Raw genomic sequence first — 18,979 nt, 5'->3', positions numbered from 1 at the left:
CCCCTCCAAAAAACAACAACAAACCAACAAAAACCAGAAGAGTAATCAGTGGGAATGTCAGGGTAGCCAACCATCTGCAGGCTAGAAGTTAGGTCCTGTGCACTCTGCCAAAACCTCCATGCCACTGTCTGAAAACCTGTTCGCAGTTAGAAATCTGAGAGTTCAAAATCTCAATCGTCAAATTAAAATCCATTTCTTGACATCAAACTTGTAGCCAATACAATGGCAAACCATGTAAACACCTGCTTTAGGAGCTAAAAACAAATTCTCCTGTACTTCCCCCTCTTCATATTCTCACCAAGTTTTAAGCCAAAATACAACAATAAAAATGTTCCCCCAGATTCCTGGACCTAAGACTACCATTTCACTTTTGTTATCGGTTTCACTCTGTACTTAGAGATGCAAAATGCATTTAAAAAAAATTCTTAAATGACTTCTTAAAATTTTAGATGAACAGGAAAGCAAGGTAGGTATTAATGAGTCTGTGGTGTAGAGTCATACTGTGAGAATTTTGATCCTGATTATTTTAGGAATTAGATAAGTCTACCCCAAACATATTAAACAAAGAGAAATCAATGTCTTTATGCAAAATTCACATAGCCCTCTTCTAAAAACGGACCTCTACTCACAGTCACTATAAATCATAAGCAAATTGATATTCTGACATAAACTTTCCTCTCTTGCATACTAGCCAGTATACAAATGAGGACACAAGGAATCTCACCCAGTTGCCAGTTAGCTTCAAGTTTATGATAAGTGAGAGAACAGAGCGTTTGAGTATATGTATGAATTATTTTCCTGGATGCTAAGGGTAGGGAATACCACAATTTTAGAACTTTCTTATCTTTACTAATCTTCAGTGGATTAGAAACCTAATTTAGGGAGATGTAGATGATTATCATTTTTAAAAGAAGTTGTTAGATCAGGCTCTCCCCAACTGGAAGACTTTTGGCAAAGTGAACCTTATGTGTTGAAAGCCAGCTGCTCCCAGGGAAGCCACTGAGTCTGCTACCTACCCACGTGCTAATTCCCTGGGCCCAGAGTCTCCCTCTCCTACATCTAGGTTGGGCTTCTGGCTTATGCTCAAGTAGACATTTATTAGGTAAGTTACACAAGCTGCATATTAAGAGTATGCTTTATGCACACACAAATTGCCTGAAGGATTTATTTTGTATTCAGGATTAGCCAGCAACTCTAGAGTCTTTTATTTTTTATGTCACAGCATCTTTAAAGGGAATTTCTGTTGCTTTGATACCTGGCATTGCTGCAGCCTTGGGGAACTCTCTAGTCCTGGCTAAAGATTTGGCAACTTGTAGAGTTTACAGCAACTTGGGGAACCTGATATCTTTATTCTCGGTGATTTATTCTTTAGAGAGGTGGAAAAAAGTAATAGGTCAATATCACCAGGGTTTTGCCTTTAGATTGAAGGTGCTGAGGGAGTGATACTTCTTTAAGATAATCCAGACTACAGATGGTGATGATGAGATCTCAAAGAAGAATGTTATGAAACGTTGGCCCACACCAAGCCATTTACAGTAGTCATCCCCAGTGTTACTACTTGAACTTCCTCATGGTGCTTGTGTTGCATGTCAGCTCATATTGAAATTATGTGATAATCATTCTAGATTCAGCATCACAATTAAGAATGTCTTTGATTCTATAGCCAGTGTATTCATGCAGAACTTCTCCAGAGTTCATCCCTTTTCCATATACAGTTCACAGAAGCAATACTTTCACAAAGTTCACTATTTTTAAATTTGGAATTTGGAGATAGGGCTTTCTATTTTCAGTGATGCTGCAAATTCTGATGGGTAGCTATGGTAACAGTGGTAAGAAATCAGAAACTATCTACTCAAGGTCCTTTGCCTAGGACATGGCTTTCATAAAAGGGATAACTTTGCCATAGCTACAGGAAGAAGTCAGCCAGAGACTTCTGGCTCAGGTGTGACAAAACTAGCACAAAATACATGGATGCAGATCCTCCAGCTGCCATATCTTGTTAGATCTTACTCGGTTTGAAGAAGCATGGGGTGGCTTTACCTTGGCTGCCTTGGCATAACGGGGGACATCTGGCCAGTGTCTGCAGACAGTGTGGGGCAGTGGAAAGAGTACCGGGCTACAAGTAAGAATTTGACCAACTATCGACTCACGCAACTTTGGGCGAATGACTCTGGGTCTCAGTCTGTCCATCTAAACAAGGAAGATGCTCACACTTGCTCTACTTATCTCCCCACCTTGTAAGGAGGTGCAACGGGAAATGGATGCACGCACGCTCGGCAACCTGATTATAGGCCACCCAACCCCGCCACTTTTTTTAAAAAAAAACAACTACCCCTTTGCAGGGTGTGAACTGCGGGGTAGGACAAGACAGGTCCCCCCACCGACACACACACACACACCCCGCCACCGTCTGTGCTGCAACTGGATGGGAAAGACAAGCGCCGGCGCCTGGGTGAGCTTTTTCTCTTCTCATCCCAGGCTACTGGGGCAGAGGAAACAGCGGCGGCTGTCTCCAAGGAGCCGCGGGTCCCTGGAGCCTCTAAATCTGCCTCTGAGCCACACGCACGGCCTCCGCGCCTCCCCCTCTCAGAACGCACCCAGCTGTGGCGAGAGGTCCCGCGCGCTCTCCAGGTGCGATCAATACTTCCTAGCGGGCTTCCGGGCGCTGGGCCGGTGCGCGCATCCTCTCCAAAGCCACAGCGCCGCCCCACTCGTCGTAGCGTCGGTGTTGACATAATTAGACCAAATCTTGAGAGCAAAATAAATGATCTGTTCGCCTTACAGCCAAACAGATGTTTACAATTCAAATGAAAGAAATACAAACGGCAGGGATTTTTCTTCTCCCCTTCTTCATCTCCATTGATCGCTCTTTTTTTTCTGACACATTAAAAATGTGTAAGCGATTACAAGAGTTTCCTGTCCCTGTTTGTTCTGCGGTTGCATTTCTGCGAGGTGCGCCTGTGAGTTGGGTGGGGAGAATTATTCTCTGCTGCTTCCTCTCTAGCCTCTCACCCTTCCTAACCCTCCTCCCCCATGTTACCCCTCCCCCCCATGTTACCTCTCCCCCCACGGCAGCAGATATTAATTGTAATCAAACAGCAAAGGATGCGGACTTAATTGGAATCAAGTAGGCCTTTGATGATGTGTAAGGAGCGAATTGTTTGGGGGGAGGGTATAACATTACAGGTATAGCTGGATTACCAGGGCCGAATGAGCTTCTCCTTTTGTAGATTCCAGGCAGAACAAAAGAGAGGTGTGCGTGAAGAGACTGGCTGGTTTAATGTGGCGGTAGGTGTGTAATGGTGTATATTAGGGTGTGTGTATGGCGGGGGTTGGGGGGAGATTAATCCCCATTCCCCAGTGCAGAAAGTGTTTTGGTTTCTGCTGATTTTCAAAGCAGTTATAGAAATTAGAGAAAAGGCTGTAGGCTGTGGGAAAGCCACCTCTTTCCCTCTACAACCCCCAACGCCCACAAAGATTTCCAACAAATCATGCCTCTGGATGCTTTGGTACAAGAGTTTTAGATTTCATATAAAGGAGATTGAATTTCAAACCTGCAGAATCTGCACTGGGGACTAAGGAGGCAGGCGAGGCTTGAGGTATATCTCTGGCTCTATCTTCACCCATAATGGATGAACCATAGAGATGAGATTTGGCTAGCGAGAATAGTGATTCCAGGTAATCCATCTGGAATCCGAAGAGTACTGACAAAGGAAGAAGAGCAAGGCTTCCCACGGTCCTCCAATTGTACTCCTTCAGGAGCTGCTGAAAGAATCCACGGCTTTCTCCATCCCGGATTCCAAGGCTCTGGGCCTTCCTGAAACCCAGAGAAGCAGAGGAAATCGCTTCCTCCTGCCAAGCAGCCTGCTGCCGGCCTTGAGGCCGGCTAAAGGGAAAAGCGATCAGGTCCTTCTACTCTGTTATTGGCAGACTGAGCAATTGAAGCTAAGGTTTCATTTCAAGGAATTTTTTTTTTTAAAGAAATTAAATCAGATCTGACAATGTTTGTACCGCGGCGTAAATGCCTTTGCCTTGGCGTGCCAGTCACCTCTAAACGCTCGGACAAACTCAAACTCTCTTAAAACGTGCAGAGTTCAGATCATATTAATTCCTCCAAAATGTTTTGATTCAAAGTAGTTTGTATTTTGTGTAGCCACGGGCAATCAGGAAAGCGCTCCTGCCTGCCCATGGCCGGGTCCGCTCCCTCTTCGCGTGGCCCAGAGGCTACGGCAGTATTTAAGCTTCTGAAATTAGCCTGGGGCTGCAAGGCAGAATGATCACAAAGCGAAACAAGGGCGCTTCCCCTCTTCACTTTTTTCATTTTTTCCTCTCCCATCCCCCGCCCCCCCCCCCTTTTTAGTTGCCATCTCGATTTCACAAAAGAGACCAGGGCCAAAATGTCACTTTCCACCCACGTAAGGAAAAGCTAGGTCTTCTCATCTAGCCCACTTCTGAGGTCCACAGCCCACTACCCACTTGTACCCCCACCCTGCGATTCCAATATGGATCCATTTATTATGAGCTTCATCATCACCATCGTCATCAACATTGTTCACTTATTATTAAATACTCAGAGCAGGAAATGAAAGGGACCGGTGTCTGGCAAAGGGGAGGCGGCCATAAGGGAGCCTCAGAAGATTCAGGGGGGAAAAAAAGAGTGAGATTTTCTTTCTTTTTTTAATGATTAAAAACACAGACGACTCCTGTAAATAGAAGCCTCATTTCTTCAAGAGATGCCTTTTGAAACCCGATATCTGAATATTCAACGAAGGCAAAGCTCCACTCTGTACGTACAACATTAATATGATCTCTGCAGAATTTGCTACTCAGTAATATTAACATATCAAAGCCTACGCCCGAGGCGAAAGAAGCTATCGATACGCGAGCACAGGGTAAAGTAAAGATTATTGGTTCTGATGGTTGGAGAGCCGGAGCTGCGGGCAAAATCGCGTACACCATTAACCGAGAGTCAGCACGCAGGGAGCTGCGCCTCCGAGGCAGTGGCAAATATTTTATCTAGGTGGTAATTACCTAGCTGCTGCCCCCTCTTTAACGCATTCTTTGGCTATCGGGCCTTCATTACAGGCTAAAATAATGTAATTGCACTTAACAAAATGAGTCAGGGCGACGCTATTTTGTTCTTTACAAGTTGAAGTCACCAAATGTGAAGAACAACTGAGAATGCCCAAGCCCTCCACGCCACTGCAAACCAGGACAATGTCCCTGATTAACTCATGTAAAGTACATAGGCACCCATATTTCTTCAAGAACATCATTTGGGGTCTTTGGAAGTGGAATCTATTTTTTTCCCTCCCATAGTACATTCTAGAAACCATTAGAAATGTAAATTAATCCGGGAACTTAGCAGAAAAGAGAAAATGGTGAAAAATTGTGCTTTGCAATAAATCATGTTTCATGTGGTGGGTCATCTGTAAAGCATGAGCTGGAAAAGAAACAGACATTCTTAGCTTTTAGACAATATCGGGTTATATGAAGTATAGCAGTATAGCAGCACTTGAGTTAATGTCTTCCTGATTTTTGGTGAACACAAGTAGTCTGAGCTGTTGATATTAGGGGTCCTGTGTACTACCATGACAATTGAGAAAATAGGCTTCTTTAGGGTTTTGTAAAAGGAAGTTCTGAGATGAGGGGCTGGGCAGGCTGCAGCAAAATATACGCCCTCTTTTGGGAATACACTTCCCTGCTATCCACTTGTAAATTGACATGAACATTGATTGTTTCAGAATAAACAGACACGTATAGACACACACCCTCCTCTCCAAGGCTCAACTAGGTTAACTGGCCTTTCTCTAAGACACGTGGAAATGGAATAAACTCAGCAGCTAAAATCTGAATTCCTATGAAGAGGGGTTTAGTCAAACAAGACAGACGTAAACCCCAAATTACATTCCCTTTCTCTCTGGAGCTTCACTAGTCTCATATGACATCAATATTTGGTTTCAAGTAGCAGATTCGACGATGCTTTTTAGTTGAAACGAATAGGGACCGAATTCTACAGGAATAATAAAGCATCACCTAAGGAAGATAATTTCTGTGGCTCTGATAAGGTAGCTAACATTTTGGAGATACCTAAGAGCTTTGGCCTTTCTTGGGAATTGAGTGAGGGGGTGAGAGGGTGTCCCTTAAATCTCTCCCCAGAAATTCAATGGATTCCAAAGCCTCTTCCTCTCTAACTCCCTCCTCGGCCTCAAGTAACTCCACCCTCTGTCAGGTATCTTATGCTCAGATGCAGTTTCCAAGCATTTGAGAAGGTGATCTTGGTATAAGTGTGGAAGCGAATGCAAAATTGCAGTAGCAAGAGGCCGGCTGTGGGAGAAGCGGGCTCCCGTCCCTAATTAGTGGCGCTGTCCTTCAGCACCACCGAAGTCTCTAAGCGCCCTGAGTGTTCTTGCCTCACCTTATTTTTACCCGTCCCAACAGACCCCTGACCAGCACATCTCACCTGGTCCCCTGTTCACTGTGTAAATCTTTTTTGCCTCCTCCAACACAGTGCATTCAATATTCATCAGTCTTGGGCCTATTTTATTCCATTTCAATAGGTCTGAGTACCAGCGTGGCTGGCAAGCTTAATATTCCTCATTTTAAAAATCTTTGTGGAGTTATACCACGTATATGTGTGTGTGTGTGTGTGTGTGTGTGTGTGTGTGTGTGTGTGTGTGTTTTAATCTCCATAGGGTGAAACAAGAAGTGTTGAGCAGCTCTTTTAAATTTAATGTAAACTACCAGCATCCACCAAAACAATAACCAAGTTCCAAAAGGAAAGCACCCTTTGTTTTCTTTCCTCCTCAGTTTAAATGGAGTTTACATTGGACATTGGGATGTAAAATCTGCAGTTTAAACATGAAAGAAGCAACTGATTTCTACCAGCTCATCTCTCTATCTGGAAAAGCAAATCTTTCAAGAAACTTTCAGAGGGATGGAGAAGGGCTGAAGGACACTTATTTGGTCCCATCAGAAGAGACTCAGTTTTTAGTGTTCTGTTACTGCAGACAACTGTGGCCCTGAAGCAGGAATTAGTCTTGGTGAATAGACCACATCTTATTAATTCGTATGAAGTTAGGATAACAGCTGGTCCCTCTTGCCTTGTGTGCTGCTCGGGTTACTCAGCTTGCTAGAAAAACAAACTTCAGAGGCTTTGGGTACAGTTAAGTAGGGGAAGCTAGCAAAATCTGCACTGCCTTAAGGCTCTGAGAATGTCATAGTTCAAAACCTTTTGTCGAAATGGAACATCTGAGATGCAGCCCCCTTTAGTGCCCGAGCTGAAAGCAACAGCTCTCTCCTCTCCTCTTGCCTTCCCCCACCTTCCAATTCCATGGGTAACTCTGGATTCAGATGTTTCCCTCAACAGATGGGAACAAGAAAGCTTTATCCAGTACAGTTAACACCACCTCCTCCTCCCACCTTCCCTTAAAGAAAGAAATGTCCTGGACACTTAGAAAAATAAGGGCAGCTACAATATTGGTGTTTCATTAGCCTCCCCTGAAGCCTCAATGATCTAGCCTTTCACAGAATCCCTAAAAGCCTGAAGCTAACACCATCACCTCAAACACCCAGGCTGTGGCTAGCACATTTAGGGCTAAAAAAGACCAGAAATTCTGCTGGAGGATGTGGTATTAGTGCTGGGGGAAGAGGGTGTGAGAAACTTCTTTCTTTCTTTCTCTTTCTTTCTCTCTTTCTTTCTGTCTTTCTCTCTCTGTCTGTCTTTTTCTTTTGTCTTTCCTTCTGCCTCTAACTTTGATTCTGTCACTGTTCTGTGAGGAGCAACAAATATCTCCTATCACAAGCCTTATGGGCATAGCCTGGGTTCAAACGTTAATGAAAGGAAGGAGGCTTTTTAATGTGGATATGCCAGTGTTGGACTAGAATAATTGACTAAGCATAATTGTTTTCTTAATCATCAGAAAAGGAATCTGAGCACAACCAGATCTTCTAAACAAAGTAAGAGATAGGAGAAGAATGTCTAGGGTTAACATGTTGTTACTTGTTACTTACCTCTTCTTATCACTCCACCTTGGCCATTGAGAACAAGCCCACACTGGGCCTCCACAGAGCCCTTAATAAAAGAAACAGAAATAAAATTACTTAAATGGATACTCATATGCATGACCACGTAGGTAAAGTCTTTTAGACTAGCCCATCCCTGAACTCTGTTTCAGTAGACATTTGAAAGCAAGCATTGAGCTGAAGCAAGCTTGCCAGCAAACACAATTTTTTAAAAAATTGCAAGAAAAACCACAATCTAAAAGTTGTATAAATCTTAAGGTGTGCATTTTACATCACCATACAATATTACACTTCAAAGTGCCTGGGAGTCTTTCATCTTGGCATAAGAGAATGAGAAGCCCTTTGAGTCCCCATCAAGGCACACAGCGTATATACAGACAGTGTACACTCAGCACTTTCTGAGTAGAGCAAATTACACCTAGAGTGTCAAGTCTGGGACTGTGGGTTTCTTGAGGACACAGAGGAGCTATTTCATATGCAGGATACAAGATGTCTTATGGAGGTTCTGTTTTACCCCAAATGTAGGAACATCCTGTAATGCTACCCAAAATGGGCCTTATGAAGGAAAAATCTTCAGGTTCACTCACTGTAGGCCTTCAAAGTCCTAATGGATTGAGGAATCCCTAGAGCTGGAAAGATGGAAAGAGTTTGCTGATTTTTGATTAGGAAAAATAAAAATTTCTCCCTGTCTGTCGTTTTCTTTTTTCCCAAATCAAAATGTGTTAAAGGCTCATTTTCCTTTACAAACAAACGAGGTATTGGACATGAAAGAGGCCTTGAAGGGTGTTAACCTACCCAACAGCCCGTGAAGAGTTAAGTAAATGCGGAGAGAGTCGGTGCATAATAAAAACCCACTTTACAAAACAACCTTTACAACCCTGGCTCCCTTTCGCCTCCCCATTTTCACCATATTGAGGCAGGCCTGTAAGACCCCCCTTTTCAACCTACTCACAAGCTCTTTCTTATTTTAAATGTTCTGCCTTAAAGTGATTATCAAATCAATATGAAAAAAAAAACTTGGAGACTGAGCATAAATTAAAGCGGTGATGGGAAAAGGTGTGACAGTTTCCTTTGTTGGCCATAGCAAATCTTTTTAGGGAACTCAAAGATGGAACTGAAGCCACAAGACTGTTTGCATCTGTTAGGCAGACTTAGACCGCCCTCCAAACCATTGGACTTTCACTTAAAATTCTGTGCAGGGAAAAGTATATTTACATTTGTTGCATTTGAAATGAGGCATATGCTGATGAATGTTTTAAAAAGGAAGAAATAAAAGGAGAGAGACGGGTTTCTCCCACACACTCCCTCCCCATTTCTTGTTTTAAAAGTAGCTATGACTCTTTCTTTTTCATTCTGCCAACTTGGAGCAAGAACAGTGGAAGAAAATAACTTGTCAGATTTACAAACTTGCTACATAGCATTCATAGATTAAATAGATAGATAAAGATGGATATATATTATGATATATACATACATGGATATATCTATGTAAAGGTATAAACGTATATCACACACAGTACTATATTTCTTCTAGTATCTTGGAGTGTGTCCCTTAGTATGAGTAATTTTGCTTCAGTATGAGTAATAAAAGAGAAAAAGGACATTCGTATATGGAAAAAGAGATAGGCTGAAGAAAAGCTTTCAAAATATCTGAAATGTAGATGATAAATGGTCTCAAAGCTCTCCAAAGCAGTGAATCACTTTCCCTCCCACTCTCTGGCGCACGGTTACAATGTTTATTTTCTTAGAAGAAACGAATCTTGGTTTCTTCACTTAACAAACTTTTTCCCCTCATAAGTAAAACATGTTGTTTGGTCGGATGACATTGCATAAATGACCAGTTGAATGGCACTAAGTCGAAAATTGGATAAACTACGGTGTCCTTTTGCACGGGATTCGCTCTTTGTCTAGTGCTTGCAAATGTTCTAATCCGCTCTTTTGAAAAATGCTCGGCTTTGTGCCTAGCACAGAAAAAAAATTTGTACAGATACAAAAAAATCAGCAGCAGACGCGGCTATTAAAAGGAGTAAATAGGTTTTAGTTGAGCTAAGCATTGAATGGCAGATTTTTTTCCCTCTTGAGACATAAGGGGATCCTTGTGAAAAATGTAAAAATGCCCTGAGCGTATAAAATTATTTTGTGAATATAAATGTAGAAAGTCAAGGTTTATGGAGCCAAATCTTTTTTCTTGTGCACCGGTCTTACTGCTATGGCTCTTTGTTGGAACTGTAAGGGCTTTCACTTTAATTTAAAAATAATCTCTTGCTCAAAGGTAAATGAGGAGGAAAGATTTTTTGTGCGCAACAAGGGATCTCTTACGTCTCCAACTTATGTACTTAGAATATTTCCCTATTTGTCCTGGAGAGTGTGAAGAAGGTGGCCAGCTTTGTGCAGACAGAAAAAGTAGGAACTCACAGGTAGAACTGCACTTTTAGCTAAAAGGAGCTAAAAATATGGGTCTTTTGAATTATTTTCTGGGTATTTGTGGGCTCATTTGTTTGAAATACGCCTATGGCAACATAATTGCATAATTATAAATTCTATCGTTGGTAAAGAATGTGCAAACACGTGTTAAGAAATAAAGTAGAAGAGAGATCATCTGATTGAGTGATGGCCTCCACAGTGTCTGAATACCTGCCTTCTTTCCTTCCTTCTTCTTTTTCTCCCTTCCTTCCTTCCTTTTCTCCTTCCTCCCTTCCTTCTTTATTTTTTCCCTGTTTCATTACCGTTACTGCCTCATTTTTATCTTTTTAAGGAGGTGCATTTTACGTAAAATGTAATGGCTGGAAGAGCAAAAATAAACTTGTAAATTACCTAACTGGGCTGCGGTTTTGAGTGCACGTCAGGCAGAGAGAATTAAACTCAACCCTACACCCTGGCAAACTGCACTGTGCGGATTATTTCCTTGGGGTAGACCTTTGAGACTTTCATTTGCGATTCTTTACTTTCCACAGATATCTAGTGTACTTGGTGAAACTTTTGCTCAAGCTTAGGGTCCCAACAATTTCCTTAGAACAAGCCTGTTTGTAGTAAGATCTCCACAAGCTCAGTCTGAGACAAACACCTGGGACGCCTCGGAAGACCCTGTAAAGTGCAGAGATTGAGGGTACGATTGGTCATCAATTTATTGGATCTTACTCTGAGTCCGGTTGGCCCAACCCCAGACTCCTCGATCTCCTCCACCTCATCCCCTCAGGGTCACAAATGTTGATTCACAAAAGACTTCTGTGAAGACAAACCAAAGATGGAGGGCCGCAGCCGCCCGGACTCCCGCGCGTCCAGGTGAAATGCCTGGATCCAATGAGAGGAAGAGAACGGGCACACTCCTCCTCTAATTGTTTTGATAACTTTCCATAAGTGGTGTGTGTGTGTGTGTGTGTGTGTGAGAGAGAGAGAGAGGAGAAGCGAGAGAGAGAGAGAGACGCTTTACAGTCGGAGCATTAATGGGGCGGGAGGGGGAGGGCGAAGAGGGGAGGGAGCAGACAAATTCGCTGCATGCTTATTTACCTGCAAGTCGTCTGCTCCCGCGGCGGCCAGCCCCAGGCTGGGCCCTGGCAGGAGTCTTTGATCTGGGTGCATTCCATACTGAGAGCCATGGCTCATGAGGGACAGGTCGTGGCGGCGGTAGGCATCGAGGCAGCCCAGCTCCCGCCTCTGCTCGTCCAGGCAGGACGACTTGAGCGCCCGCGCATTGTGCAGGTTAATAAAGTCGGTGGGCTCCCCGTGGTGGATCTGCTGGTAGTACTGTTGCGAGTGGTGGAGAGAGTTCAGAGAGTAGGCGTCGGGGGTGACGGCCGGGTGGCTGTGCTGAAACTCGTAATGGAAGGACTGGTGGTGGAGCGGGGTGTACTGGTGGTTAGTGGAGAAGTAGGGGGACGCAAACTCGGTGCCGGTGGTGGAGTAAGTTAAAGGAGAGGAGGAGGAATAGGCGACAGTGGAATTGGCTACTGACTCCAGACAGCCAAGCTGCATCAAACGGTAGCTGTTTGATCCGTCGTGACGTATCTGGAAGGAAGAGGGGGAAAAGGGAGAGCAGAAAAACTTGAGGTTTGTCATTTTGCAACCAAGGCGCCGCTCTCCCAGAGCCAGGAGCTTTCTCTGGCACTCCAAGGAAAGCGAGCGCGTAGGACTCGGGCCGAGCCGAAGCCGGGTCTCAGCGTCTTCACCAGAGAGCCTTTGCAAACAGGCGAACTGGGGGTGGGCGGCCTCGTCCTCACAGTCGAGAGAGCGGAAAAAAAATCCCCCACCCTATATAGGTGCGGGTGACACCACACACGCACACACACGGACAGACACACACACACAGACACACACACAGCCCCTGCCCAACTTGTGCAGGGAGCTTGGCGTTGGGATCCAGGTTTGCAACTGACTCCGGGGCCGCGGGTAGCAGAGGAACGAGTCCACCCGAAAAGAGCGCTGGCCCGGGCCGCCTTGCCACTCTAACTAGACCCCAGCATCGAAATTCTGCGCCTGTCTATGCCGAGATGTTCGGCCCGGGCTGCTCAAAATCATTGTCCATATATTTTTAAAAATCCAGTCTGTGCAAATCGTTCAACTTGCTCCCTTCCTTAGTCATTCGAGGGAGGGAATCCGACTCCCTCTTTTCTGCTTCCCTTTCCTTGAATAAGCCCATTCCAAAAGGGGTGCGTTTTCCCCATCCCCCTTGTCCATCTACTGCTCCCCCACCAGTCCCTTTTCTTTGCTTTTCTGAGAATCTTTCTTTCCGTCTCTATCTCTTTCTCCTCACTCCCCCCTTTTATTATTAGGATTATGTTTTCCCGCTCATTATGGCAAATGTTTCTTAACGTGGCAGAGAGTTGCCCTCCCTGGCGACAGATGTCATAACGAACTTTCTCCCCTTTCCTTCCTTAACTTCCCCCGAAAGACAGATTATAATTAAACGTAACGGTCCAATATAGATTAGAGACAGGGGAGGCTGCCACCGCCGCCGCCACCGCCGCCACCGCCGCCGCCGCCACACACACGCGCGCTCAAAAAAAAAAAAAAAAGTAATAATACCTCGGCATCGTGGACTAGTCCCGGAAAGGTAGTTGACATGTTGGGTTTCTCCGAAAGCTTACGATGCAATTTCCCCCTCCAAAAAAAGAATCCGGAAAAAAAAATCCAAACTTCTTGTATTTTCCAATTTTTAAAGGAAAAAAAATGTTCTATAGATAGATATCTAAATTGTAATGGTTTTGCCCGGATCAGATAGCTCCTTGCCTCGTACCCACTTAAAAACCTGTAGGAACAAAATTTTCCCTCTGCACAAAAGCAGCTCCCTGGAACAGATTTTGTACTTGCTGAGTATTTCTTTGGCTGATGTCGTAGGTCCCTTGGTAATATAGAAGTTTTGAAAATTAAGCATCAGCACTGAGAACTGGGAGGACAATAGGCAGAAGAGATTTATCCCAGGAGACAAGGAATAAATATTGTATCTTCGCCTAATAAGGAACTGGAGGTTCTTTCAACATTTTTATCCATTTTTTCCAACCTTTATCATGCTTTTCTATACCGACTGAGGTGGGGACTTATCTCTGTGGAGAGTATTTGCACACATTTTATTGTGAAGCTAGAGCTCTAGCTCCAATATATGTATATTAGAGATAGAAATATATATTAATTAAAGCTTCCTTTTATATGGGGAAGTGTTCATTCCTATTGGTTCCACTCCCTGGATGCTGAAAGCTGCTTTTTCCAACAACCACCCGAATCAATTTTGCCCAGATTGGGGTGTCTGCCTTCGCCCAAGTGGAAACAATGCTGGTCTTTCCATATTTACATTGAATTTGGGTTCTTTCCCCTTTTTTGAAAGGCAAAATCAAGCGGTGGCTTACACTTTTCAGCGGCTTTAAAAATAAATAACGGTGATGGACAGTCCCAAGTTTCCATCATCAGGAAATGGTGTAACTGGCAATGCATTTAGGAAAAATGCAAGGGAATAAAGATGTAAGACAAGATTCTACATTTAGGTAAAATGTTGTCTTTCACTCCCCAAACCAAACCATATCCCCCCTCTTTTGTGTTTTTCTTCTTCCCTTTTGGAAACACTGCTGGTGGTGGTGGGGTGTAGACCGTTTAGCAGTAGCCTTAGGTTTTTGAACACTATTACCCCCAAAATAACCCTTAAATGCTTGGAAGTTATATTTTATAAATAGAGGGCAGGAAGGAAGCAGTGCACACATATTTCCATCTCTTCAGTGGATTTCTTGACTTTCAAACAGTTTTTGAGCTTTCCTTCCTTCAAAATTCAGCTTCCTCCACCAAGTTGTCTAGTGCCTGGAGGGGGTGGTGGTAGCTATAAACCTGAAATACTGAGGCTTTGCTCCTCAGTGTCTACATTATAAGAAAGAACTGGCTGGCCCCACAGACTCATCTCATAGATAGAAGGGGTAATTCAGTCTTAATTGCCATTTCATTTGGTTTGCTTTTAAGTGTTTAAGCTGAGAAGGTGTCTTAATAATAAGCCGCAGGCAAACAGGCATGTGGCTTTTTTTTTTTTTTAGGTTGGGGTTTGGGAGGGTTTATTAGGATCTGCTCATGCAGGCTAACTGGGGCTGTCACTCAGAGCTCTTTGCTTTATACAAATGGACAAAGGCACACGACAAGAATTGAAATGCATTGTCTGAAATGGAGATACACGATTCTTCAGCCCCACATGGGGTCAGCAGCCAACACTTGTTCCCTATTTCAAGGTGTGCCAGTGCTGCCCCCCTCCCACCCCTCCTTGAAATTCCATATTTTGGCCTAATGAAGTAAGGAGACTGAGAGACCAATGATGACAAAAAGGAAGAATATCCAACTTAATCTTTAAGTAAAAGGGGTAAAATGAGTGCTGTTGGCTCTAGGGGTTGAATCCCAAAAATGTTTGCAGTGGAGTCTTTGTTTACCAGGTCTGAGTGGGGCCTCCATAGCTTACCCACAGAGAAAATAACTAATCATCTCTGGGAGATGGAGACTGCCCCCACGACCTTAACTCAGGCACCCCTGCCCCTGGGAAAGTGCAGACCACTCCCTGGAAGAATATGTAGGACTTGCAGGTTATCTTGGGGAATGCCCAGGTGAGCTTTTCCTGGTGGATGATATTGGCTTCCCAGTTAGTCCCGGTCAAATGGAAGAGGATAGCCCTTCTCAGACATGTTGCAATCTCCTTTCCAACACCCCTACTGTCAGATACACCTTCACTGAAGGTGACGGTACCTTCTCTTCCCAGTTTAGGTCCAGGCAGCAGACACAAAACCCTCTCCCCGGGGAACAATAATGAGGAGGCTCAGGAAGATGTGGCCGCCTGCTCTGCCTGCTGGCCTAGAGTGTTTGTTCCACATGTTTGTCCCTGTCTGGAATAAGAGCCACACATAGCCCCCCTCACCCCTGCCACCACACTCAGAAGATATAGCTTTATGATACTCTTGGTAATGAGCTCTGGCCTTGAACTGAGTACACCCCATGGAATGACCTCCAGTAGCCCGGACCCTGTGAACATCAGGACATCACCAACTAACTGGCAATCATCCCATTCCACCCCCTAACCCCACTTTCATGGTTCACTTTCCTGAGTGACTTTTAGATATCCAAACAAAGAGTGTCCAGGGTTTAACTTACATGCTTGTTGAACTCTGGTGGACATGAGGGGAAACTAAAGATCCTGAAGAGTGAGAAAAAGACCCTTTCATTTGTACTTAAGGAAAATGAAGCAGGAAGGATAAAATGCCTCTCTTTTAGTTTTGAGATTTCCCTTGCCAGGGCCCTTGACTACCTTAGAAAGCATCCCTCTTAACCCTATGTCTTGGCTTCCCACACCAGCATCTGAACTGCAGGGAAACTTCATTTGGCCAACTGCTCCCTCCCACTTCATTCCAACTTAAAAAAATAAAAAAGCTGTTTTCCCCTGAAAGAAACAAAGTTGAGGAAATCATCCATGCCATATGCACATACTGGTCAGCGCTCCCTTCCATCTGCTCTGGGGTTGCTCAGCGCGCCCCTTTTCTAAAGAAACTCATTGAGGCAGGTGTGTGGTGTGTTTGGTGCCTGTGTGTGTGTGTGTGTGTGTGTGTGTGTGTGATGTGATGTGTGTGTGTGTAGCGTTCATTTCTGTCAGACACCCCCCCCATCCAATTAATAGTCTTGAGCAATTAATAAGTGTGGTCTGACTTGACCCAAAGACTGGGCTTTTTAGCAAAGTTGATTCCTCTTTCTCTGTTTTACTTCCTTTCCGGAGAGTGATTGGTCACTCATTTTCCAGCGGGTGGCATAATTGAATTAACTGGCCACAGCACTCTGGTGACTATTGCCTGGGGCCCCCTCCAACAGGGAACCCGTGGTGTGCATTCCAGCCTCAGTCAGAGGCCAGGTTGGCGTCAGTCACTCAAAATAGCCGGCAAGAGCATGGTGGATACGCTGCTGGCCTTGCACCCCAAAAGCTGAAAAGGTTTTCCTCAGCACTTAGTTCTCCTGTTCTTCCTTCTGGTTCCATGCTCCACATGCCAGGAAGGAATGTCTTATGGCAGTCACTTTAGGAATCTGCAAAGAAATCTTTATATATATATATATATATATATCATTATTGTCTTGGTTAGAATCCAGAGCTGGAAGAGTTTTGGGGTAGTTGCAAATTCCTTCCTGGGCTTCTAGGCCAGCGTTATACAAATCACTCCAATCTCAACATCCAATCTCAAACATCTTTACAGTTTTCACACAATCTCAAACATCTTCACTGAAAGAGTTTGCCACTCCACTGTGTGTTTGAGGTTGGTGAACAATTACAAACGAACTCATGCCTATCCCTAGCTTTAATAAACATGTATTTCTTCAGGTTTCTTTCTTTTTTCTCTTTCTTTTGGTACTTAGGGTTTCCTTTGCTGTTGAAAATTGATTTTGTTTTTTTATTGCTTGAATACACTTCTCCCACAAAATTGCCTATATAATACTGAGCAAAGTGGAATAATTATTGGAATTATTTTGGGCATTTTGAAACAAAAATATTTTCTTGGATGTATTTAGACACATGAATCAACCAGAATATCTTCTTTGCTCTCTCCCTTTTGCCCTCCCTCCCCTTTTTTCTTTCTCTCTTTCTTCTTCCTTCATTTCTTCTCTTTTTCTTTCCCTGTTTTTTTTCTTTTATTCCCTCCCTCCTTGCTTCCCTCCTTTCCTTCCTTTTTAACAAAAGGTAGATAGAGATGGGATTGAATCTCTTATACTTATGCCTTTTAAGCAAACATGTGTGTACATTGTCTAAGAATGAAATTTAGCATGTTCTGCTCCAGTGGGAGGTGCAGCTGTATAACCAAACATGAATTTACACAATAGGAAACAATTTCCATGGTCACAAAGACCCTGTCTTTGAAAGAACAGTGGGGCACTAAGGATCCCATATAGGTGAATGATGTTCATTCCACAAAGCAAAACAAGATATGTAGGTATGAAAATCAGCACCTCTCCTTACTGCTTCCAGCTTCTGCCCTTTCACTCCTTTTTTGGATGAACATGAAGAGCAGAGGTGCCTTCAGAGAATCCATAGTAACCAAAGGACTCCTGCGACTTATCTAGGGGTGTTTTATTCCATCTGCCCTCGGGCCCCCTTCCACCATTTTGAGAATCCCCAACCGTCTCAGTGCCTCCACTTGGTAGGCTTCCGAGAGGTACTCAGCCTGGGGTCTTCTAGAGGCAACCACAGAGGGAACCTTCAGGGCCCTTTTACAGCAGGGTCTAAGTTTCACAGTCACTCCGGATTCTAATGGTTCAGAAACGTCTTCTAGTCCAAGGACCTCCTGTGGTGTGATTCTTCTAAGCTCCTAACCTCTCCTAGTCACTCAGTCACTGCTCTTGGGGAATGCCCAAGAGCTCTGGTGAGTGGGTGGGGGCAATACTTCAGGTGGTGGAAAAGAAGAGTATGTTGGGTTCACCATGCCGTAAACCAACCCCTAGTTTATTCATTTATTCTTCACTAGTCGAGATGAAGACAGAAAAGTGCTCCAAACACCAGGGCAATTCTGGGCAGAGACAGCAATCGAAAACTTGATCCAGTTGTATGGATCGGAATATTCGGAGAGAAAAGGCATGGTAACAGGCATTCATGTGCAGACGCGCGAGGTTTCCCCTCCCAGTGATTGCTTCCTTTCCTTCTGGCCTGTGCTGATGCCGACTCTGGGTCTCTTTCGAAAGGTCCCTCCCTTTTCCAGTTATCAAATCTGATAATTCTTAATAAATTATCAAGTAATCAAATTTGACAACTCTTCTACTTCTCAGTATTCTACACCCATCCTACTTTCTATGACAGAAGTGCCACGTTGCGTAAAACGTTACCTAATTGCAAACAAGAAAAGGAGGCTTTTTTTTTTTTTTTTTTTTTTTTTTTGAGACACAGTCTCTGTTGCCCAGGCTGGAGTATGGTGGCGCGATCTCGGTTCACTGCAACCTCCGCCTCCCGGGTTCAAGCGATTCTCCTGCCTCAGCCTCCCAAGTAGCTGGGACTACAGGCGCGTTCCACCATGTCCGACTAAATTTTTAGTAGACACCGTGTTAGCCAGGATGGTCTCGAACTCCTGGCCTCGTGATCGGCCCGCCTCGGCCTCCCAAAGTGCTGGGATGTAATTACAGACGTGAGCCACCGCGCCCGGCCAGGCAGGCCATTTTTAAAAAGAACTTTAGGATGTTTAGGGGAAATTAACATTTCTGACAGACTCTGCAGTCATTTTAGTTTAAGGGTTGTCATTGATTTTTTTAAACTCCTTTTTCTTTCTTTTCTTTTCTTCTTCTTCTTCTTTTTTTTTTTTTTTTTTTCAAAACCTCCTCTTTCACGACCCTACCCCGCCCCCTGGGCTGTTTGTCAAAAGCCTAACACGGATCTGTATTCCGCCTTAGCCTTGCAGCCGACAGGCAACACGGATTCCATAATCGTACAGAGAAAATGCATTTGCAAGCAATTAAAAAGCCTTGCGAACGTATTAGT

The 18,979-nt window shown here is 44.1% G+C and overlaps 1 protein-coding gene across 1 annotated transcript in view; it reads right to left on the bottom strand.

The window, feature by feature from the left end:
- TFAP2D (transcription factor AP-2 delta) overlaps positions 1 to 13,614 on the bottom strand; it is a 59,642-nt gene extending 46,028 nt beyond the window's left edge. Inside the window, exons 1-3 of the mRNA XM_034962233.4 lie at positions 13,048 to 13,614; positions 11,533 to 12,030; positions 8,014 to 8,074 (exon numbers count right to left, since the gene is read on the bottom strand). Coding sequence (XP_034818124.2) covers positions 8,014 to 8,074; positions 11,533 to 12,030; positions 13,048 to 13,086 — 598 coding nt within the window. The 5' untranslated portion in view covers positions 13,087 to 13,614. The remainder of the gene's footprint in view (positions 1 to 8,013; positions 8,075 to 11,532; positions 12,031 to 13,047) is intronic.
- Positions 13,615 to 18,979: the final 5,365 nt, after the last annotated feature.

This window comes from Pan paniscus, chromosome 5 (genome assembly GCF_029289425.2).
Source record: "Pan paniscus chromosome 5, NHGRI_mPanPan1-v2.0_pri, whole genome shotgun sequence".
Lineage (NCBI taxonomy): Eukaryota > Metazoa > Chordata > Mammalia > Primates > Hominidae > Pan > Pan paniscus.
The sequence above is the reverse complement of the archived record's forward strand: the minus strand, read 5'-3'. Positions and strand labels throughout refer to the sequence as shown.